This window comes from Triticum dicoccoides, chromosome 3A, assembly GCF_002162155.2.
Source record: "Triticum dicoccoides isolate Atlit2015 ecotype Zavitan chromosome 3A, WEW_v2.0, whole genome shotgun sequence".
Taxonomy (NCBI): Eukaryota; Viridiplantae; Streptophyta; class Magnoliopsida; order Poales; family Poaceae; genus Triticum; species Triticum dicoccoides.
This window is the reverse complement of record NC_041384.1, coordinates 554874267-554899766: the sequence shown is the minus strand read 5'-3', so window position 1 is coordinate 554899766 and position 25500 is coordinate 554874267. Positions and strand designations below refer to the sequence as shown.

Sequence of the window (25500 nt, the reverse complement as noted above, 5' to 3'; positions counted from 1 at the left end):
TCAAAAGAAAGTTTCACAAATCTTGAATACCAAGCATATTATTATTAGGAAAATTACCATGCTATTAATAGACTCTCAAATTAATTTAAGTGAAGCATGAGAGATCAATAGTTTCTTTAAAACGAATCTACTACCGTGCTCTAAATGATCTAAGTGAAGCCCATAGAGCAAAATTATCTAGCTCAAAAGATATAAGTGAAGCACATAGAGCAAAACTATCTAGCTCAAAGGGTATAAGTGAAGCACATAGAGCAAAATTATCTAGCTCAAAAGATATAAGTGAAGCACATAGAGTATTCTATCAAATTTTAATTCATGTATGGCTCTCTCAAAAGGTGTGTACAACAAGGATGATTGTGGCATACTAACAAACAAAGACACAAATAATACAAGACACTCCAAGCAAAACACATATCATGTTGGTGAATAAAAATATAGCTCCAAGTAAATTACCGATGGAAGTGGACAAAAAAGAGGGGATGCCTTCCGGGGCATCCCCAAGCTTTGACTTTTTGGTGTCCTTGGATTATCTTGGGGGTGCCATGGGCATCCCCAAGCTTAGGCTCTTGCCACTCCTTGTTCCATGATCCATCAAAAAAATTCACCCAAAACTTGAAAACTTCACAACACAAAACTCAAGATAGAAAACTCGTGAGCTCTGTTAGCGAAAGAAAACAAAAGACCACTCCAAGGTACTGTAATAAACTCATTATTTATTTGTATTGGTGTTAAATCTACTGTATTCCAACTTCTCTATGGATTATAAACTATTTTACTAGCCATAGATTCATTGAAATAAGCAAACAACACACGAAAAACAGAATCTTTCAAAAAATAGAACAGTCTGTAGTAATCTGTAGCTAGCGCAAGATTTGGAACCCCAAAAATTCTAAAATAAATTGCTGGACGTGAGGAATTTATCTATTAATCATCTGAAAAAAGAATTAACTAAATAGCACTCTTCAAATAAAAATTTGTGCAGTTCTCGTGAGCGCTAAAGTTTCTGTTTTTTACAGCAAGTTCAACAAGACTTTCCCCAAGTCTTCCCAACGGTTCTACTTGGCACAAACACTATTTAAACACAAAAAACACAACCAAAAAAGAGGCTAAATAATTTATTTATTAAATAACAGCAAGTAAAAATATTGGGTTGTCTCCCAATAAGCGCTTTTCTTTAAAGCCTTCTTAGCTAGGCATTGATAATTTTAATGATGCTCACATGAAAGACAAGAATTGAAGCACAAAGAGGGCATCATAAAACATGTGACAAACACATCTAAGTCTAACATACTTCCTATGCATAGGCATCTTATAGGCAAACAAGTTGTCAAGGCAAGCAAAAACTAGCATATGCAAGGAAGCGGAAAGAAACAATAGCAATCTCAACATAACGAGAGGTAATTTAGTAACATGAAGATTTCTACAACCATATTTTCCTCTCTCATAGTAATTACATGTAGGATCATGAGCAAATTCAACAAAATAACTATCACATAAAATATTTTCAACATGATCCACATGCATGCAAAGTTGACACCCTTCCAAAATAGTGGGATTAACATTAACTAAAGTCATGACTTCTCCAAACCCACTTTTATCAAGATTTTCATAAGATTGAACATTCTCCAAATATGTGGGATCTAAAGTTGACACTCTTCTAAACCCACTTTCAATAATATTGCAAACACTATTATCAATCTCATATTCATCATGGGGTTTAAATAAATTTTCAAGATCATAAGAAGAATCACCCCAATCATAATCATTGCAACAAGTAGTAGACATAGCAAAATTAGCATCCCCAAGCTTAGGGTTTTGCATCTTATTAGCACAATTGACATCAAGAGAATTTATAATAAAATCATTGCAATCATGCTTTTTATTCAAAGATATATCATGAGTCACTTCATAAAGCACTTCATCACAATTTTCAGATTTACGGATTTCAGGCAAAAGCTTATAAAGATAATCTGGTGCATCCAAATCACTAGGAATTGGTTCATCATAATTAGATCCCCTAAAAAGATTGGCAAGCGGATGAAGATCCATAGATCTTAAGTTCTCTGTTTAGTAATAAATAAACAACTATTTCAACCATACGACCGAACAAGAAACGGACAAAAGAGGCAAATAGAGAGGGAGGATAGGGAGAGAGAGGGCAAATAAAACGGCAAGGGTGAATTGGGGGGAGAGGAAAACGAGAGGCAAATGGCAAATAATGTAATGCGAGAGATAGGAATTGTGATGGGTACTTGGTATGTTGACTTTTTGCGTAGACTCCCCGGCAACGGCGCCAGAAATCCTTCTTGCTACGTCTTGAGCTTGCGTTGGTTTTCCCCGAAGAGGAAGGGATGATGCAGCAGAGCAGCGTAAGTATTTCCCTCAGTTTTTGAGAACCAAGGTATCAATCCAGTAGGAGCCCACGCTCAAGTCCCTCGTACCTGCACAAAGCGATAGCTACTCGCAACCAACGCGATTAGGGGTTGTCAAGCCCTTCACGGTCACTTACGAGAGTGAGATCTGATAGATAGAATATTTTTGGTATTTTTGATATAAAGATGCAAAGTAAAAAGTAAATGAAAAGTAAATAGCAAAACAATATAAAAGTGATGGAGATTGATATGATGAGAATAGACCCGGGGGCCATAGGTTTCACTAGTGGCTTCTCTCAAGAGCATAAGTATTCTACGGTGGGTGAACAAATTACTGTTGAGCAATTGATAGAATTGTGCATAATTATGAGAATATCTAGGCATGATCATGTATATAGGCATCACGTCCGTGACAAGTAGGTCGAAACAATTCTGCATCTACTACTATTACTCCACTCATCGACCGCTATCCAGCATGCATCTAGAGTATTAAGTTAAAAACAGAGTAACGCCTTAAGCAAGATAACATGATGTAGAGAGATAAATTCATGCAATATGAAATAAACTCCATCTTGTTATCCTCGATGGCAACGATACAATACATGCCTTGCTGCCCCTTCTGTCACTGGGTAAGGACACCGCAAGATCGAACCCAAAGCTAAGCACTTCTCCCATGGCAAGAACTACCAATCTAGTTGGCCAAACCAAACGGACAATTCGAAGAGACTTGCAAAGATAACCAACCATGCATAAAAGAATTCAGAGAAGATTCAAATATTATTCATAGATAGACTTGATCATAAACCCACAATTCATCGGTCTCAACGAACACACTGCAAAAACAAGATTACATCGAATAGATCTCAACAAGAGAGGGGGAGAACTTTGTATTGAGATTCAAAGAGAGAGAAGAAGCCATCTAGCTACTAACTATGGACCCGAAGGTCTGAGGTAAACTACTCACACTTCATCGGGCTATGATGATGTAGAAGCCCTCCGTGATGACGGCCCTCTTCCGGTGGAGCTTCGGAATAGGCCCCAAGATGGGATCTCGTGGATACAGAAAGTTGCGACGGTGGAATTAGGTTTTTGGCTCCTGTTCTGATCGTTTGGGGGTACGTGTGTATATATAGGAGGATGGAGTACGTCGGTGGAGCACCGAGGGGCCCACGAGGCAGGGGGCGCGCCCTAGGGGGGGCTCCCCCCACCCTCATGACCTCCTCTTTGATCCCTTGTAGTAGGGTCCAAGTCTCCTGGATCACGTTCGGTGAGAAAATCACGTTTTCGAAGATTTTATTCCGTTTGGACTCCGTTTGATATTCCGTTTATCCGAAACACTAAAATAGGTAAAAAAATAGCAATTCTGGGCTGGGCCTCCGGTTAATAGGTTAGTCCCAAAAAATGTAAAAGTGGAAAATAAAGCCCAATATAGTCCAAAACAGTAGATAATATAGCATGGAGCAATCAAAAATTATAGATACGTTGGAGACGTATCAGGCAACTGATAGAACTTCAAATAATTATGACAATATCCAGGCAATGATCATTATATAGGCATCACATCCAAGATTAGTATACCAACTCCTGCCTGTATGTACTACTATTACTCCACACATCGAACGCTATCTAGCATGCATCTAGTGTATTAAGTGAAGGAAATATGCCCTAGAGGCAATAATAAAGTTATTATTTATTTCCTTATAATCATGATAAATGTTTATTATTCATGCTAGAATTGTATTTACCGGAAACATAATACATGTGTGAATACATAGACAAACAAAGTGTCACTAGTATGCCTCTACTTGACTAGCTCGTTAATCAAAGATGGTTATGTTTCCTAACCATGAACAATGAGTTGTTATTTGATTAACGAGGTCACATCATTAGCAGAATGATCTGATTGACATGACCCATTCCATTAGCTTAGCACCCGATCGTTTAGTATGTTGCTATTGCTTTCTTCATGACTTATACATGTTCCTATGACTATGAGATTATGCAACTCCCGTTTACCGGAGGAACACTTTGGGTACTACCAAACGTCACAACGTAAATGGGTGACTATAAAGGAGTACTACAGGTGTCTCCAATGGTCGATGTTGGGTTGGCGTATTTCGAGATTAGGATTTGTCACTCCGATTGTCGGAGAGGTATCTCTGGGCCCTCTCGGTAATACACATCACATAAGCCTTGCAAGCATTACAACTAATATGTTAGTTGTGAGATGATGTATTACGGAACGAGTAAAGAGACTTGCCGGTAACGAGATTGAACTAGGTATTGGATACCGACGATCGAATCTCAGGCAAGTAACATACCGTTGACAAAGGGAACAACGTATGTTGTTATGCGGTCTGACCGATAAAGATCTTCGTAGAATATGTAGGAGCCAATATGGGCATCCAGGTCCCGCTATTGGTTATTGACCGGAGACGTGTCTCGGTCATGTCTACATTGTTCTCGAACCCGTAGGGTCCGCACGCTTAAGGTTACGATGACAGTTATATTATGAGTTTATGCATTTTGATGTACGAAGGTTGTTCGGAGTCCCGGATGTGATCACGGACATGACGAGGAGTCTCGAAATGGTCGAGACGTAAAGATTGATATATTGGAAGCCTATGTTTGGACATCGGAAGTGTTCCGGGTGAAATCGGGATTTTACCGGGTTACCGGGAGGGTTACCGGAACCCCCCGGGAGCCATATGGGCCTTCATGGGCCTTAGTGGAAAGGAGAAAGGGGCAGCCCAAGGGGGCTGCGCACCTCCCCCCTTCCCCTTGTCCTATTAGGACTAGGAGAGGTGGCCGGCCACCCCTCTCCCTCTTTCCCCCTTGGGAATCCTAGTTGGAATAGGATTGGGGGGGAGTCCTACTCCCGGTAGGAGTAGGACTCCTCCTGCGCCTCTCTCTCTTGGCCGGCGCCCCCTCCCCCCTTGGCTCCTTTATATACTGAGGTAGAGGCACCCCAAAGACACAAGTTGACACAAGTTGATCCACGTGATCAATTCCTTAGCCGTGTGCGGTGCCCCCTGCCACCATATTCCTCGATAATACTGTAGCGGAGTTTAGGCGAAGCCCTGCTGCTGTAGTTCATCAAGATCGTCACCACGCCGTCGTGCTGACGAAACTCTTCCCCGACACTTTGCTGGATCGGAGTCCGGGGATCGTCATCGAGCTGAACGTGTGCTCGAACTCGGAGGTGCCGTAGTTTCGGTACTTGATCGGTTGGATCGAGAAGACGTACAACTACTTCCTCTACGTCGTGTCATCGCTTCCGCAGTCGGTCTACGTTGGGTACGTAGATAATACTCTCCCCTCGTTGCTATGCATCACATGATCCTGTGTGTGCGTAGGAAATTTTTTGAAATTACTACGAAACCCAACAGTGGCATCCGAGCCTAGGTTATTTATGTTGATGTTATATGCACGAGTAGAACACAAGTGAGTTGTGGACGATACAAGTCATACTGCCTACCAGCATGTCATACTTTGGTTCGGCGGTATTGTTGGACGAGACGACCCGGACCAACCTTACGCGTACGCTTACGCGAGACCGGTTCCCTCGACGTGCTTTGCACAGAGATGGCTTGCGGGCGACTGTCTCTCCAACTTTAGTTAAACCAAGTATGGCTACGCCCGGTCCTTGCGAAGGTTAAAACGGAGTCTATTTGACAAACTATCGTTGTGGTTTTGATGCGTAGGTGAGATTGGTTCTTACTTAAGCCCGTAGCAGCCACGTAAAACAAGCAACAACAAAGTAGAGGACGTCTAACTTGTTTTTGCAGGGCATGTTGTGATGTGATATGGTCAAAGCATGATGCTGAATTTTATTGTATGAGATGATCATGTTTTGTAACCGAGTTATCGGCAACTGGCAGGAGCCATATGGTTGTCGCTTTATTGTATGCAATGCAATCGCGATGTAATGCTTTACTTTATTACTAAACGGTAGTGATAGTCGTGGAAGCATAAGATTGGCGAGACGACAACGATGCTACGATGGAGATCAAGGTGTCGCGCCGGTGACGATGGTGATCATGACGGTGCTTCGGAGATGGAGATCACAAGTACAAGATGATGATGACCATATCATATCACTTATATTGATTGCATGTGATGTTTATCTTTTTATGCATCTTATCTTGCTTTGATTGACGGTAGCATTATAAGATGATCTCTCACTAAATTATCAAGAAGTGTTCTCCCTGAGTATGCACCGTTGCCAAAGTTCATCGTGCCCAGACACCACGTGATGATCGGGTGTGATAAGCTCTACGTCCATCTACAACGGGTGCAAGCCAGTTTTGCACACGCAGAATACTCAGGTTAAACTTGACGAGCCTAGCATATGCAGATATGGCCTCGGAACACGGAGACCGAAAGGTCGAGCGTGAATCATATAGTAGATATGATCAACATAACGATGTTCACCATTGAAAACTACTCCATCTCACGTGATGATCGGTCATGGTTTAGTTGATTTGGATCACGTAATCACTTAGAGGATTAGAGGGATGTCTATCTAAGTGGGAGTTCTTATGATTAATTGAACTTAAATTTATCATGAACTTAGTACCTGATAGTATCTTGCTTGTTTATGTTGATTGTAGATAGATGGCTCGTGCTGTTGTTCCGTTGAATTTTAATGCGTTCCTTGAGAAAGCAAAGTTGAAAGATGATGGTAGCAATTACACGGACTGGGTCCGTAACTTGAGGATTATCCTCATTGCTGCACAGAAAAATTACGTCCTGGAAGCACCGCTGGGTGCCAGGCCTGCTGCTGGAGCAACACCAGATGTTATGAACGTCTGGCAGAGCAAAGCTGATGACTACTCGATAGCTCAGTGTGCCATGCTTTACGGCTTAGAATCGGGACTTCAACGACGTTTTGAACGTCATGGAGCATATGAGATGTTCCAGGAGTTGAAGTTAATATTTCAAGCAAATGCCCGAATTGAGAGATATGAAGTCTCCAATAAGTTCTATAGCTGCAAGATGGAGGAGAACAGTTCTGTCAGTGAGCATATACTCAAAATGTCTGGGTATAATAATCACTTGATTCAATTGGGAGTTAATCTTCCGGATGATTGCGTCATTGACAGAATTCTCCAATCACTGCCACCAAGCTACAAGAGCTTCGTGATGAACTATAATATGCAAGGGATGAACAAGACTATTCCCGAGCTCTTTGCAATGCTGAAAGCTGCGGAGGTAGAAATCAAGAAGGAGCATCAAGTGTTGATGGTTAACAAGACCACTAGTTTCAAGAAAAAGGGCAAAGGGAAGAAAAAGGGGAACTTCAAGAAGAACGGCAAGCAAGTTGCTGCTCAAGAGAAGAAACCCAAGTCTGGACCTAAGCCTGAAACTGAGTGCTTCTACTGCAAGCAGACTGGTCACTGGAAGCGGAACTGCCCCAAGTATTTGGCGGATAAGAAGGATGGCAAGGTGAACAAAGGTATATGTGATATACATGTTATTGATGTGTACCTTACTAGAGCTCGCAGTAGCACCTGGGTATTTGATACTGGTTCTGTTGCTAATATTTGCAACTCGAAACAGGGACTACGGAATAAGCGGGCACTGGCAAAGGACGAGGTGACGATGTGCGTGGGAAACGGTTCCAAAGTCGATGTGATCGCAGTCGGCACGCTACCTCTACATCTACCTTCGGGATTAATATTAGACCTAAATAATTGTTATTTGGTGCCAGCGTTGAGCATGAACATTATATCTGGATCTTGTTTAATGTGAGACGGTTATTCATTTAAATCAGAGAATAATGGTTGTTCTATTTATATGAGTAATATCTTTTATGGTCATGCACCCTTGAAGAGTGGTCTATTCTTATTGAATCTCGATAGTAGTAATACACATATTCATAATATTGAAGCCAAAAGATGCAGAGTTGATAATGAAAGTGCAACTTATTTGTGGCACTGTCGTTTAGGTCATATCGGTATAAAGCGCATGAAGAAACTCCATGCTGATGGACTTTTGGAACCACTTGATTATGAATCACTTGGTACTTGCGAACCGTGCCTCATGGGCAAGATGATTAAAACACCGTTCTCCGGTACTACGGAGAGAGCAACAGATTTGTTGGAAATCATACATACCGATGTATGTGGCCCGATGAATATTGAGGCTCGTGGCGGATATCGTTATTTTCTCACCTTCACAGATGATTTAAGCAGATATGGGTATATCTACTTAATGAAGCATAAGTCTGAAACATTTGAAAAGTTCAAAGAATTTCAGAGTGAAGTTGAAAATCATCGTAACAAGAAAATAAAGTTTCTACGATCTGATCGTGGAGGAGAATATTTGAGTTACGAGTTTGGTGTACATTTAAAAACTGTGGAATAGTTTCGCAACTCACGCCACCCGGAACACCACAGCGTAATGGTGTGTCCGAACGTCGTAATCGTACTTTACTAGATATGGTGCGATCTATGATGTCTCTTACTGATTTACCGCTATCTTTTTGGGGATATGCTTTAGAGACGACCGCATTCACGTTAAATAGGGCACCATCAAAATCCGTTGAGACGACGCCTTATGAACTGTGGTTTGGCAAGAAACCAAAGTTGTCGTTTCTTAAAGTTTGGGGCTGCGATGCTTATGTGAAAAAGCTTCAACCTGATAAGCTCGAACCCAAATCAGAGAAATGTGTCTTCATAGGATACCCAAAGGAAACTGTTGGGTACACCTTCTATCACAGATCCGAAGGCAAGACATTCGTTGCTAAGAATGGATCATTTCTAGAGAAAGAGTTTCTCTCGAAAGAAGTGAGTGGGAGGAAAGTAGAACTTGACGAGGTAACTGTACCTGCTCCCTTACTGGAAAGTAGTTCATCACAGAAAACTGTTTCAGTGACACCTACACCAGTTAGTGAGGAAGCCAATGATAATGATCATGAAACTTCAGATCAAGATACTGCTGAACCTCGTAGATCAACCAGAGTAAGATCCGCACCAGAGTGGTACGGTAATCCTGTTCTGGAGGTCATGCTACTAGATCATGATGAACCTACGAACTATGAAGAAGCGATGGTGAGCCCAGATTCCGCAAAGTGGCTTGAAGCCATGAAATCTGAGATGGGATCCATGTATGAGAACAAAGTATGGACTTTGGTTGACTTGCCCGATGATCGGCAAGCAATTGAGAATAAATGGATCTTTAAGAAGAAGACTGACGCTGATGGTAATGTTACTGTCTACAAAGCTCGACTTGTCGCAAAAGGTTTTCGGCAAGTTCAAGGGATTGACTACGATGAGACCTTCTCACCCGTAGCGATGCTTAAGTCCGTCCGAATCATGTTAGCAATTGCCGCATTTTATGATTATGAAATTTGGCAAATGGATGTCAAAACTGCATTCCTGAATGGATTTCTGGAAGAAGAGTTGTATATGATGCAACCAGAAGGTTTTGTCAATCCAAAGGGAGCTAACAAAGTGTGCAAACTCCAGCGATCCATTTATGGACTGTGCAAGCCTCTCGGAGTTGGAATAAACGTTTTGATAGTGTGATCAAAGCATTTGGTTTTATACAGACTTTCGGAGAAGCCTGTATTTACAAGAAAGTGAGTGGGAGCTCTGTAGCATTTCTGATATTATATGTGGATGACATATTACTGATTGGAAATGATATAGAATTTCTGGATAGCATAAAGGGATACTTGAATAAAAGTTTTTCAATGAAAGACCTCGGTGAAGCTGCTTACATATTAGGCATTAAGATCTATAGAGATAGATCAAGACGCTTAATTGGACTTTCACAAAGCACATACCTTGACAAGATTTTGAAGAAATTCAAAATGGATCAAGCAAAGAAAGGATTCTTGCCTGTATTACAAGGTGTGAAATTGAGTAAGACTCAATGCCCGACCACTGCAGAAGATAGAGAGAATATGAAAGATGTTCCCTATGCATCAGCCATAGGCTCTATCATGTATGCAATGCTGTGTACCAGACCTGATGTGTGCCTTGCTATAAGTTTAGCAGGGAGGTACCAAAGTAATCCAGGAGTGGATCACTGGACAGCGGTCAAGAACATCCTGAAATACCTGAAAAGGACTAAGGATATGTTTCTCGTATATGGAGGTGACAAAGAGCTCATCGTAAAAGGTTACGTTGATGCAAGCTTTGACACTGATCCGGACGATTCTAAATCGCAAACCGGATACGTGTTTACATTAAACAGTGGAGCTGTCAGTTGGTACAGTTCTAAACAAAGCGTCGTAGTGGGATCTACATGTGAAGCGGAATACATAGCTGCTTCGGAAGCAGCAAATGAAGGAGTCTGGATGAAGGAGTTCATATCCGATCTAGGTATCATACCTAGTGCATCGGGTCCAATGAAAATCTTTTGTGACAATACTGGTGAAATTGCCTTGGCAAAGGAATCCAGATTTCACAAAAGGACCAAACACATCAAGAGACGCTTCAACTCCATCCGGGATCTAGTCCAGGTGGGAGACATAGAGATTTGCAAGATACATACGGATCTGAATGTTGCAGACCCGTTGACTAAGCCTCTTCCACGAGCAAAACATGATCAGCACCAAGGCTCCATGGGTGTTAGAATCATTACAGTGTAATCTAGATTATTGACTCTGGTGCAAGTGGGAGACTGAAGGAAATATGCCCTAGAGGCAATAATAAAGTTATTATTTATTTCCTTATAATCATGATAAATGTTTATTATTCATGCTAGAATTGTATTTACCGGAAACATAATACATGTGTGAATACATAGACAAACAAAGTGTCACTAGTATGCCTCTACTTGACTAGCTCGTTAATCAAAGATGGTTATGTTTCCTAACCATGAACAATGAGTTGTTATTTGATTAACGAGTTCACATCATTAGCAGAATGATCTGATTGACATGACCCATTCCATTAGCTTAGCACCCGATCGTTTAGTATGTTGCTATTGCTTTCTTCATGACTTATACATGTTCCTATGACTATGAGATTATGCAACTCCCATTTACCGGAGGAACACTTTGGGTACTACCAAACGTCACAACGTAAATGGGTGACTATAAAGGAGTACTACAGGTGTCTCCAATGGTCGATGTTGGGTTGGCGTATTTCGAGATTAGGATTTGTCACTCCGATTGTCGGAGAGGTATCTCTGGGCCCTCTCGGTAATACACATCACATAAGCCTTGCAAGCATTACAACTAATATGTTAGTTGTGAGATGATGTATTACGGAACGAGTAAAGAGACTTGCCGGTAATGAGATTGAACTAGGTATTGGATACCGACGATCGAATCTCAGGCAAGTAACATACCGTTGACAAAGGGAACAACGTATGTTGTTATGCGGTCTGACCGATAAAGATCTTCGTAGAATATGTAGGAGCCAATATGGGCATCCAGGTCCCGCTATTGGTTATTGACCGGAGACGTGTCTCGGTCATGTCTACATTGTTCTCGAACCCGTAGGGTCCGCACGCTTAAGGTTACGATGACAGTTATATTATGAGTTTATGCATTTTGATGTACCGAAGGTTGTTCGGAGTCCCGGATGTGATCACGGACATGACGAGGAGTCTCGAAATGGTCGAGACGTAAAGATTGATATATTGGAAGCCTATGTTTGGACATCGGAAGTGTTCCGGGTGAAATCGGGATTTTACCGGGTTACCGGGAGGGTTACCGGAACCCCCCGAGAGCCATATGGGCCTTCATGGGCCTTAGTGGAAAGGAGAAAGGGGCAGCCCAAGGGGGCTGCGCGCCTCCCCCCTTCCCCTAGTCCTATTAGGACTAGGAGAGGTGGCCGGCCACCCCTCTCCCTCTTTCCCCCTTGGGAATCCTAGTTGGAATAGGATTGGGGGGGGAGTCCTACTCCCGGTAGGAGTAGGACTCCTCCTGCGCCTCTCTCTCTTGGCCGGCGCCCCCTCCCCCCTTGGCTCCTTTATATACTGAGGTAGAGGCACCCCAAAGACACAAGTTGACACAAGTTGATCCACGTGATCAATTCCTTAGCCGTGTGCGGTGCCCCCTGCCACCATATTCCTCGATAATACTGTAGCGGAGTTTAGGCGAAGCCCTGCTGCTGTAGTTCATCAAGATCGTCACCACGCCGTCGTGCTGATGAAACTCTTCCCCGACACTTTGCTGGATCGGAGTCCGGGGATCGTCATCGAGCTGAACGTGTGCTCGAACTCGGAGGTGCCGTAGTTTCGGTACTTGATCGGTTGGATCGAGAAGACGTACGACTACTTCCTCTACGTCGTGTCATCGCTTCCGCAGTCGGTCTGCGTTGGGTACGTAGATAATACTCTCCCCTCGTTGCTATGCATCACATGATCCTGTGTGTGCGTAGGAAATTTTTTGAAATTACTACGAAACCCAACATTAAGTTCATGGAAAAATGGAGTAATGCAATAAGAACGATGACATGATGTAGACAAGATCTATTCATGTAGGAATATACCCGATCTTGTTATCCTTAATAGCAATGATACATACGTGTCATGTCCCCTTCTGTCACTGGGATTGAGCACCGTAAGATCGAACCCACCACAAAGCACCTCTTCCCATGGCAAGAAAAATCGATCTAGTCGGCCTAACTAAACCAAAGATTCGAAGAAGAAAAACGAGGTTATAAGCAATCATGCATATAAGAGATCAAAACTCAAATAACTTTCATGGATAAAATAGATCTGATCATAAACTTGAAGTTCATCGGATCCCAACAAACACACCGCAAAAAGAGTTACATCAAATAGATCTCCAAGAGACCATTGTATTGAGAATCAAAAGAGAGAGAGGAAGCCATCTAGGTACTGCCTACGGACCCATAGGTCTACAGTGAACTACTCACACATCATCGGAGAGGCACCAATGAGGATGATGAACCCCTCCGTGATGGTGTCTGGATTGGATCTATGGTTTCTAGAACTTGCGGCGGCTGAAATTGTGTTTCATCGACTCCCCTAGGGTTTTTGGATTTTCAGGGTATTTATAGAGCAAAGAGGTGGTGCGGGAGGCGGCCGAGGTGGGCACAACCCACCAGGCGCCCATGTGCCCCCAAGCGTGCCCAAGTGGGTTGCGCCCCCCTCGGGGCACCCCTCTGGTACTTCTTCGGCCCATCTTGTGTCTTCTGGTCCAAAAAAAATATTCAAAAAGTTTCGCTGCATTTGGATTCCGTTTGGTATTGATTTTCTGCGAAGTAAAAACAAGCAAAAAATAGCAACTGGCACTGGGCACTATGTCAATAGGTTAGTCCCAAAAATAATATAAAGTTGCTATAAAATGATTGTAAAACATGAAAAATTATAGATACGTTGGATACGTATCAGTTATTGACCGGAGAAGCGTCTCGGTCATGTCTACATCATTCTCGAACCCATAGGGTCCGCACGCTTAACGTTTGTTGACGATATAGTATTATATGAGTTATGTGAATTGGTGACCGAATGTTGTTCGGAGTCCCGGATGAGAACACAGACATGACGAGGAGCTTCGGAACGGTTCGAAGGTAAAGATTGATATATAGGACGATACTATTTGGTCTCCGAAAAGGTTTCGGAATGCACCGAAGTTTTACCGGAGTGCCGGAAGGGGTTTCGGGAGGCCACCGTTACTTGGTGGATCTCATGGGCCAAAGGAGAGAGGCACACCAGCCCACTAAGGGCTGGGCGTGCTCCACCTCACCTGCCCACGTGCTAGGAAGGAAAGGAGGGCGCCAAGGCAGGGTAGCCGCCGCCCCCTTCCCTGCCACCTCCTCCACCCCTAATAAGGAAATGGGGCAGGAGACCAGGGGTGGCCACCGCCCCCCTTGAGGGCACCCTAGGGCTGCCTCCCCCACCTATATATGTGTGAGGAGGGAGAGGGGCAACACACACCATGATCCCCAAGCCGCGTGCGGCGCCCCCTCTCCCTCTAGTTCTAGTTCCTCCTTCGTCCACGTCCGTTGTGCTTGGCGAAGCCCTGCGGATAGTTTCACCACCACGGTCGTCGTGCTGCTGAAACTCATCTACTACTTCGCATATCTTGCTGGATCGAGAAGGCGAGGACGTCATCGAGCTGAACGTGTGCTGAACGCAGAGATGCCGTATGTTAGGTACTTGATCGGGACGGATCGTGAAGGTGTACGACTACATCAAACGCGTTGACAAACGCTTCCTTTTAGCGATCTGCAAGGGTATGTAGATGTTCTCCCCTTCTCGTAGCTATCCATCTCCATGGATAGATTTTGCGTGTGCGTACAATTTTTTTGTTTTCCATGCAACGTTCCCCAACACTTCATTGTGTTTGATTTCTCCAATTCCTCCTTTATGTTCATATGCAAAGTCTTTACTTTTCACTACTCAACTCTTAGATTTGCATGTGTAGGATGTTGCTTGACTTGGTAAAATTGCTAAAACTTGCCTATAACTAAAATTAGGAAAATGATAAGTTTTTATTTGGTCAAGTAGTCTAATCACCCTGCTCTAGACATACTTTCGATCCTACAGGCTTGGGGTAGAGTGTGGCGCGCCCGACATAAATGTAGAGATGAGACTTAGGCATCGATTAGTCAACTATATCAATTGAATTCAAATATGATGTATTATAACTAAGTTTCCCAGAGTGATACCCTGTCACCCGCCATGCCGAAGCACGCGAATAGACCCAACTTACACAAACAAGCATAGATTAGAAGGAACTATCAGGATATATAATTAACCATGTGTTAACTAAGGATAGTCTCTGCTTATCCAACTAACATGTGGTTACCATCTTGCAAACTAATATCTCCATTCCCTCTAAACGAACTATAGACCAGGTAACCATGGCTGACTTTGTCATTCTTGGTTTACATCTAGAAGGAAAGAAAGAAAAAAAGTGCATGGAGAAGAAGCTCAACTGTCAGGCGCTATAATGTTAAGTTTTGGCGCTAAACTGTGCTCGTCTGGATGCACTGTAGCAGTTCCGGGAAAAAGAGGTCAGGTGGACACACCCACTCGTCAGAACCCTGAAGGTCAATATTGACGCTTCTTTTTCATATGAAGATGATTATGGGTCCTGTCGTGCTATGATCCAGATACGTTGGGGACTTGGTGGTGGCAGAGAATCATTTCCTTGCCTCGACGATAAATACCCATACCATCAAGGCGATGACACGTAAACATGGTCCGATCGTTCTATGGGAATCCAACGCTTAATTGTCTACTCGACTGTCTCGAACTGGTGGACTGCATGAAGAGCTGAATGGGGTTAGCATCCGTGTGATGACGAGCATCAATGATTGGTTTGAAGTGTCCAAGGATATTTGGGAAGGCATATTTTTAGCATTGCAGGTGTGAAGCTAACCTCGTGGCTCGCGAGCTTGCTATATTAGCTAAGATTATCACCCGAAGTTTGGTTGAATAATCTTCCTTTCTCTATTCTCTCGCTAGTTGTAGATGTATCCCTACTTGAAATGAAATAAAGTAGCGATGATGATTTTCCTAAAAAGAATGTCCATTCTCTTTCTAGGTGGTCATATCCCTTTCGGGTGTATATATATATCGTTACTCATCAATATTACTAACACATACCTCCTCCGTCCCGATTTACTCGTCGTGCACGTAGTACACTAGATATTTTGCAAAAAAACCTCATACTTTCAAACATCCAACAAAACGGCCCGTCTCCTTCCTTCGGCCTCCCATTGTCGCCCATGTTTCACCTGGGCCAAGCACCGTCGGATTCCGCCGCCGTGCTGACGACTCCGCCGCTCGCAGCCCACCCGGTCTCGATTCCGTCACCGCCCACCTGGTCTCGATTACGTCACCGCCCACCTACGACACAGCTCCACGAAGGCGGGCTGGTCTCGATTACACAATAGCAAAATGCCATCACGACATCTAAATCGGGACAAAGGGAGTAGTTGAATTTTGTTTAACACAGTTGATTCATTTATTTTTTTTTCTCGAAAGGAGTTTTTTTTTTTTGAAAGCTCTCGAAAGGAGTTGATTCATTTGTTACTTGTGAATTGTGTGTGCAATTTACTCTTCACAACATAGTGGTTGCCCGGAGCGAGACCCTGAAAACACGCGGATAAACCCCAACCCACCCACCAAACAAACGTCGTACCACTGAACCGAAGCCCACAAAGGAGCGTGAAGGAGCATCAATCCAGCAGAGGAGGGGGAGCGAGTGAGGCGCAATAAACGTGAGAAGTCGAATCCAGCGAACAGATCAAAGCGAGCGATAGCCCCGAAGAATTCCCCATCGGGAGAGGCCGGGTCCCAATCTTCCGCGGCAATGTTCAAGGCGCAGCTGAATCAGCTGTGCCAGCAGCGGCGGTGGCCGCCGCCGGACTACGCCCACCAGAGCGAGGGGCCGGCCCACTCGCTGAGGTTCCGCGCCACCGTCGCCGTCAACGGCGAAGTGTACCACTCGCCGGACGAGGGCGGCGGGTTCGGCACGGCCAAGGAGGCCCAGAACCTCGCCGCCAAGGCCGCCTTCGAGCGCCTCTCCGCCCTCCCGCCCCCTCCCCCGCCGCAGTCCGGTGAGTGTCAGATCCCCCAGTTCCCCACTAGCGGGTACATCCGGGTCCTTACTTGCGCTTGCGCGAACACTTCGTGGTCGGATTTTGGTTCCCAACTTTCGGTTTCAGGTTTTGTTCCCGAGTAGCTCCTTACTTGCACGATTCGTGGACGGCTGTTGGTTCAGGATTCATGAGTGCAGTTAGCGTCTTTCTGGTTACATCTAGTTCATGTCCACATTAGGTGCATTTTCTTTTCATTTTTTCTGGGCCTGAACAAACTGGGGTATCATCAACTGTATAAAGGCTTAAGCCATTTTGATAGCGATTGAGATTCTAGTAGAAATGGATAGTTTACTGGCTATTGAGATTCTAGTAGAAATGCATAGTTTATTGTCTATTGAACCAGTACGAGTCAACTTACACTGGTATTATTACCTCGCAAAAATAAAAACTTTACTGGTATTATCATCACAGACAAATGGAAATGATGCTCAGTTTCACCGGCAGGAGTACAATGCATTCATATCGGTAGATAGACTCGCCATCACTAGCACACAATATCACTTGATTTGGTATTGATGGGGAGTTACTGCATTCATTTTCTGAAGGACATCCTGTTGATTTGGTAGCTATCTGATTCTGAAATGGTAGAAGTTTGGTGACGCTATAACAAACATAGTGAATCTGCTCGGTGGAGCGTGTACACAGTAAGCTACAGAGAAGCTGTGTTGAACTCACTCGTTCCATGTTGGATTTTAATGTGGGCATATAACTGGCTACATTTGAACAAGTTCTCTGTGTAGTAAGATCCTTATCGTAACTGACAGAAACGTCGATGATATACATGCTCACCTATCAGTAGTATTTTTTTTTTAGATTTTGTAAAACCATTCAACCGCATATAAGTGCCAACAAATATTATCAGTGCTCACCTAAACCCCATGAGTTGGTTGCGAGATCTTATGGGTTTCACCTCTAGCCTACCCCAACTTGTTTGGGACTAAAGGCTTTGTTGTTGTTGTTGTTGTTGTTGTTGTTGTTGTTGTTGTTGTTGTCACCTAAACCCCATATTGTGCTGTAGTTTATCCCTCTCGGAACTAGATACGAAGTTATTTCCTTATGACGAGTAAACAGTTGCACATCTGTTGATACTTTATTTTCTGCATACATTGAACAGTAGAGGCACCTAAACCCCATATTGCGCTGTAGTTTATCCCTCTTGGAACCCCATATTCCTTCACTACCTATGTAACTATATAAATGTCTCTCATCCCTCAAATTGATTTTATTTTTACACCTCTCATGCTGCTGTGAAGTTCTTTATTCTTGCCACTAAAAAGGTTCTTGATATTCTTTCACACTTGTTTCTGTATATTTGCAGTACTAACTATTCTGTATATTACAGAAACCCAACTTCCCTACAAGTCTCAGTTGCAAGTTTATGCTCAGAAGAGACATAAAGATTTGCCTTCATATGACACCATTCGAAGTGGTCCACCTCATGCACCTCTGTTCAGGTCTACAGTAACCATAGATGGGCGCAAATTTGAAAGTCCTCAAGACTATCACACAACAAAGGAGGCAGAATTTGCTGCTGCAAGAGTGGCTTTAATGTCATTGTGTCAAGAAGCAAACCCATCAGAGCAAATGCCGGTTAGTTGCACCTATTTTTATTCCTATGGATGGCTTTAATTTGCACCAGATTACCTATGCATCAGCACTAACATCCTTCAGCATTTATCTGTATTATTAGTAAATGTGTTCTCCCATTTTACAATATTCAAGAACTGAGTAAAAACTGAATTGAAACCATTGACTTCATTTACACTGTGCGGAAACATCGTCAATTTTTGTCTAATAAAATACTCCTTTTGTAGGCTGGATCAGCTTCATGTATTTCTTTGCCTGGAATCCAGATTAATCATAAGCTTCAATTGCAAATGTATGCTCAGAAGAGAGGAAAACAACTGCCTTGGTATGACCGTATCCAGGAAGGTCCATCTCATGCACCTCTGTTCAAGTCAATAGTGGCCATAGATGGGCAAACATTTGAAAGCCCACAGTATTGTCATACAATTAAGGAGGCGGAATATGCTGCTGCAAATCTTGCTCTGGTGTCCTTAGCCCAAGAAGTAAGCTCAGAGGAGCAATTGCCGGTTGGTCCAGTATTTAATTATGGAAAATTTTCTTACCATCGCCTCACCTATTTATGATAACTAATCTAATCGCCATCATTTATCTGTATAACTGATAAACATATGATCCATTTTCCCGAATTGAATAGATTATTACTCCCTCCGTTCCATATTAGTTGTCTCTGAAATGGATGTATCTGGATGTATTTCAGTGCTAGATTCATCCGTTTGAGCGACAACTAATATGGAACGGAGGGAGTAGATAACACCTAGGAGCAATGCAAAACGAATTGTTACTGGTACATATTGGAACAGTGAAGTACTCCCTCCGTTCCGAATTACTTGTTGCAGGTATGGATGTATCTAGATGTATTTTAGTTCTAGATACATCCATTTCTGGACGAGTGATTTGGAACGGAGGGAGTAGATTGGATGACTTGGCTTTTGTAGTGAAATTTTAACAAAAGCAACCTTTTAAGGGGAACATAGGACAATGGCTTTTACATGGAATAGTTATGGAAGGGCATGCTATAGTTTCTTATATCTTAAATAGCTTGCACAGACAGAAATATTTCGTAAGGTATTTGCTGTATTACTCCCTCCATCCCAAAATTCTTGTCTTAGATTTGTCTAAATACGGATGTATCAAGTCACGTTTTAGTATTAGATACATCCGTATCTAGACAAATATAAGACAAGAATTTTGGGATGGAGGGAGTAGTAAATACTAATTTGATGGACCGCTCTACCTTTTGTAGGTTCGAGGAATGCAATATACAAATCCCCGGCATGAATTAGCTGAGAAAGAAGGCTCTTCCTTGCCTGTCTGTAATACTTCATCAGATAATTTAAAAAATTCCTCCATCTCCAAATCAACCGTGCACACTCAAGGCGAAAGTTTTCAGGAGGGACCTGGTAACACTAAGAAGCAAAAACAGATGACGGTTGCTGCTTTTCAACCTTCCAAAGACAGTAAGTAATTTAAACTCCTGAAATGAAGCTTCATACTGCGACGAACTTGACGAGTAGTTTTTGGTGGTGTGTCAGATTAGAGAAATTTTAAGATGCCCCCAAATGATTAGGGACTGCCACTATTGGCTAAGATGATGTATTTGTTACCTTATAGAGGGTAAGAGGTCACTTTGACCTTATCAAGGGTGATGTTGTCTCTGCAATAGTTTACTCCACGTTAATATGTACTCCCTCCGTAAACTAATATAAGAGCGTTTAGATCACTACTTTAGTAATCTAAACGCTCTTATATTTCTTTACAGAGGGAGTAGGATTTAAATGGAAATTATTATGTAGGATGGACATGTTGATACGCATTATTATGGCATAATCAAATCATTAATGGCATTAATGTTTGACATGCAGACCATATACTTAATAGAATGCATTATCAATTTCGTCCAAAACTAATGGATTGAGAGAGAAAATATTTAAATTTAACAAATGTCTTAAACTAGAAGGGGAGCCTTGGCGCAGTGGTAAAGCTGCTGCCTTGTGACCATGAGGTCATGGGTTCAAGTCCTGGAAACAGCCTCTTACAGAAATGTAGGGAAAGGCTGCGTACTATAGACCCAAAGTGGTCGGACCCTTCCCTGGACCCTGCGCAAGCGGGAGCTACATGCACCAGGTTGCCCTTTTTTTTTTAAATGAACTAACATGTCTGAACGGTAATGAATTACTATGGTTTATCCATGCCTTGAAATTTTATATCTTTGTTATATTTCTAATCAAGTGATGTATGTATTCAAAATTCATCATTTCATCAAGCTATTTACAAATTTGTGTCATTGAAATAGCCTGTCAAAATTATGACTTCCATTTTATTGCTCGATGAGTCTTTGCATACCATCCTGGGTACAATTTATTTAAGGAACACATCTCTAATCTCTTGCAAAGAGTTTGTCAAAATCATACGCCACACCGGCTATCAAAATCATACATGACACGTACTACACAGCTGTCTCTCTATTCACGAGCATTAGGAGGCACATTTGTCTATTCATTACTTATGGCTATGCAATCAAGCATTTCATTGTGGATAGGATGCATCGATTCAGACCAATTAATTGGAACGTGATCAAGATCCCATTGTAATCAATTGCCAGATTGTAACCATTTTTACCAGAGAAAGCTGGTTACCATTTGTTATGGAAGGATCCATGCCAATTTTACATGCCTTACTAAATATGATACCGGTTGCCAGCATTATTTCTGTTAAGGTCAAAACTAACCTCCCTCAATCAACGGCTCAGATTTAAACCTTATCTTACCTCTGGTGAGGTAAGGTGGAGCATCTTAAAAGAGCTCATCAGATCATTAGCTCCTTAAAAAGGGAAATTCCTGAACCTAGTTGACAGTAGTACTTCCCAATAATCCTACCCCTAAAACAGAAATCCCCTAAATGACAGTATTACCACCAGCGTATGCCTAATGTACCATTTGTTGTATGCCCTTCACTATGAAAATGACAATAACGAGACTAATCTGATATCTCTAAGCATAGCCTCAATAGCTCCCCAACCATTTTTTTGCTATACTTCTACTTGTGTGCGATGCTTTAAAATTATGCTCTGCATGTTGCTTTGTGGATTATATTTAAAGGCTTTTATATTCATTTGCTCCCACCTTTTTTTTCTCTTGAATGCACAATCTCTCATGGAATTTTTGTGCATGGCCACCAACATTTTTTCTTTCTTCTAGTAGGGTCACAGATGCAACAAGGAACCGAAACCCTCACTGAGCAAGAGGTCAAGACTGTAGAATCTGATTCTTCATTTCCCCAAGTATCAATGGGAACAAGTGACGGGCAGAATGACTCTAATGCTAGTGAGTTTTCTGCCTACCTTCCTATCTTTTTATAAGAAAAAGCTTCCTCTTTCTTTTTCTACATACTATTGACATGTGATGAAACCTCAGTAGACTTCTTCTGAACCAGCTTCTGGTCCATGTTCCTATTTATAATGTGATTTCCGCAAGAAACACATGACCCATATAACAGAATTTTATGTGACATGTAAACTGCGGGTGATGTGTTTACACACTAATAAAATGTGAATTTTATATTGTTATCCATCATGCATGTTTCACAAGTTCTCTGTTCTACAATTTGCAGGAGCTTAATTTATGCTGCTTTAACTTGGAAGACTTTCAGAGTTTGGACAGTCCACTGATCATGCAATCGTAGATCTTGTTTTGGACATTGTAGCAATCCAAATGAACTATACCTTTTCTGTTGATTGTTATCTTGTATGTATGTATTTGATGTCAATGATTGTGTCATACTGCAATATGAGTTTGTATTTGCTTGTATTTGATATTAATGATTGTGTTTCTCTTGGTATCTATTTATCTTGATTGTTCCATCTATTGACTCATATGGTTTGGCCATTTTGCAGCTGAGCATGATTCTTGCTCTGTTGGCTCCCGTATTGATCTTCCTGTTGCTGACAAAACACAATCTCTTGATGAACCTATCCAATCTGGCAGTATGGAAAATGTTAAACCAGCTGCTCCAGAGCCAAGCATCAAGGCTGAAGTAATGGACTTGACACAAGAATGCAGGTCACCCCCGTTAGTTTCAGTGCCACCAACTGATATGCTCAACCTTGTGGCAACAAGTACAGTGCCTGTTGCTTTACAATCTCCTGTTGAAACTATCCAGCCTGTCAAGATGGAAAATGATAAACCAGCCATTCCAGAGCCAAGCACCGAGGCTGAAGTAATGGACGTTGCAGAACCAAGTGCTGAGGCTGAAGTAGACGTTCCAGAGCCAAGCATCAAGGCTGAAGGAATGGACGCTGCAGAACCAAGCGCTGAGGCTGAAATAGACGTTCCAGAGCCAAGCATCAAGGCTGAAGTAATGAACTCAACTCCAGAACACACATCTCTCCCCTTTGGCTCAATGCCACCAACCAATACTTCCAACCTTGCGGCGAAAGCAACTGCAGTGCCTGTTGATTCTGCCCGATGCAGTTACTCGATGTCAACTAACCGAATCCAGATCTACCCATGCCGTCCTGACCTGAAAATGAAATTACCAGAGGGGGCAACCGTGCTTCCCTTTAGTGACGACAAGTGGGTGGCTGTGAGCTTACCTTTTCCTTGAACCCTGAAGGTATTCTTAGCTTAGTATCCCTTGTTTTATCAGTGTCCTCTGCTCTCTGCTAAGTTGTTTTCTGTGTCCAAACTCAAAATGCAGGTGGTAGCACCGCGGCTTTAGGTCCATAAGAGACGGAGCCAGCCAATGCACCTGTCATGTTGTAGGTTGTAGTTTCACCACGAGTTTAGTTCCACGCCCCTCTCGTGTTTTGCTAGTAAAGTTGGCGAATCGTATCCTCACTGCAACTCTAATTATTCTCCTGGGACATCGTTATACTGATGTAAGTTATGCTATCTAGCCGATGGTACTGAGCTCGACCATCTCACTGAACCTGAATTTGTGTTGTTGCCAAGTTGTCACTTTTAATTTAGAAGACCACGAACTTTATTGGGACCATTCGGAGTTTTGATCTTGAGCTTGCTCTCTGGTTGGCTTTCTATTTTGTTTAGACGGGCCTCTGATTGCAGATATGCCAGTCGGCCTTTGCTCTCTCGAGGCATGTTGCACGATTTTTTCTTCTTTCTTCCGTTGCTGTATTTGCATTCATAGCGCTGTGTGGTCTATTCTAGAGACACTTCATTGCGGAATACCCGAGAGAGACTCTGAGAGTTTTAACTGGCTACACTTCTAGCTAGTTAGTCTTGAGTTCCTTTGAGACACTCCGGAGTCTGGGTGTTCTGGTTAGGCTTAACTTTGCCGTTTGCATTTTGGTTTATGCTGCTTAGTTTGAGAAATGATCTTATATCATTGGGACGGAGGGAATTGATAATTGCCTGTGCATTGTACTCCCTCCATCTCATAATGTAATCTCATAATGTAAGACGTTTTTTGACGAGGGAGTAATAGGATATAAATAGTAGAGAAATCAAATCAAAACGGAGAGAGAAAAGGAGAAACGAGCGTAAGGTTGGACGAAAGTAAAAATAAGCACCAACTTATGTGAAATACATAAATAGGCTGTTGATAACTAGGAACGCCCCAAAAAGGTCCACTTTCGACTCTTCCAATTTAGTACTAGCAAAGAAGGCGTGTGTTGCAACGGAAAAAAATGCCACACTCCCCTAACCTAATATTCATGAGTCAAGACCCCGATAGGTTCACGCCTTTTCTTTCAACACATGACTTCCCATCAGTGTTGCCACCTATTCTTCTTTCCACCCTCGTCGACGATGGTCTCAGTGCTCACACAATCACATGGCATTTGAATGTTATCAATCTTAAGACATCTCTCTCTCGGCATAAGATGAGATTTTTTTTGTGAGGTTATAGGTGGTTTCTTTCGTCTCCAATCTTGATTTTGCTAAGGTGTTCATTTTTAATCTAGATCGGTACTAGTATGAAAGAAAGACGGATCATGCACTATTGATTAAGTTTACACCATAAATAGCATTTGAAAACCGGTTAACAGATAAAATAACATCATGTTCAGATTCTACATATTTTTCTAATCAAATTCCATAGATAACATGTTAAATTTAAAGTTATGGTCTAAAAGATATGGATATTTTAAAAAGAATTTGATATGTACCGTAGGTTTATTAACTCAATTGTTAGGGGGTTTCCTGTAAAATCAAAAATCTTACTTAAAACTGGTCTGCGAATTGATTAATAGAAACATTAGGGGATTTTATGCAAAAGCAAAAAAGACAAAAACTGAGCTGCGGGTTGGTTGCCAGAAACATTTTCTTTTTTGCAAAATAGCATGACGAACCAAGAATAAATATTTTCTTTATTAGTAGGCATAGATTGTATTTCACGCGAGCATCTTGCAAGTTGATCAACAGATCCCTGAGAACCCAACCTGGAGGCTATTCGCCCTCAAACATCGCTGGTCGAGAAGAGCCTGGGGCTACTTGCGCCCAAACGGTGATGGTCTGTTGTATTATATTTCAGGACGACATATAGTAGGTTGATCGACGGATCCCCGAGAACTGAGTCTAGGGGCAACTTGCGTCCAAACGCCACTGGCAGGCCAAATTATACTCCAGGCCGGGTTTGAATAAGAAGACCGAGCTAGTTCCTGAAGGAGATTCTCGACCCTCAGGCCGGCCTTCAAGCCGGGCTTGAGTCTCAGAGGCTATTGCGTCAGCGTTTTAATTAAAACTCTAAGTGCAAGCTAGAATCCGAGGAGATTCAATCCAAAGGTCGACCACTCCATCCAACCCGTGAGCCTTCCATCCCAGCCTGAGTCTTGTGGGCTATTGGATCAGCCTTTTAAAGCGCAAAAGGTCGAATTCCGATAAGATTCAATCCCCCGGTCAACCATTTCGCATCCCACATTAAGTCCTAGTTATAGAGATTTGCAACCCAGTTTCATTGAAACCGGTCTGCAGCTCGGGGGCCACTCGAGGGAGGTTGCAGGAAAAAAAAAGGAAAAGTCTACGGTGCTTGGCAGGAAAACT

At 42.5% G+C, this 25500-nt stretch overlaps 1 protein-coding gene across 4 annotated transcripts; it reads left to right on the top strand.

The window, feature by feature from the left end:
- Positions 1–16434: 16434 nt before the first annotated feature.
- Positions 16435–23496, top strand: LOC119269157 (double-stranded RNA-binding protein 1-like). 4 transcript variants are annotated; one of them, XM_037550928.1, is made up of 7 exons: positions 16435–16873; positions 18258–18505; positions 18730–19008; positions 19746–19959; positions 21703–21825; positions 22395–23113; positions 23198–23496. In XM_037550928.1, the coding sequence occupies exons 1-6, from the start codon at positions 16627–16629 to the stop codon at positions 23102–23104; spliced, it is 1821 nt and encodes a 606-aa protein (XP_037406825.1). In that variant the 5' UTR covers positions 16435–16626; the 3' UTR covers positions 23105–23113; positions 23198–23496. The 4 variants fall into 4 exon arrangements, with proteins under 4 accessions (XP_037406825.1, XP_037406824.1, XP_037406827.1 ...); XM_037550927.1 differs by having other exon boundaries at positions 21700–21825; XM_037550930.1 differs by having other exon boundaries at positions 16436–16873; positions 18730–18984.
- Positions 23497–25500: the final 2004 nt, after the last annotated feature.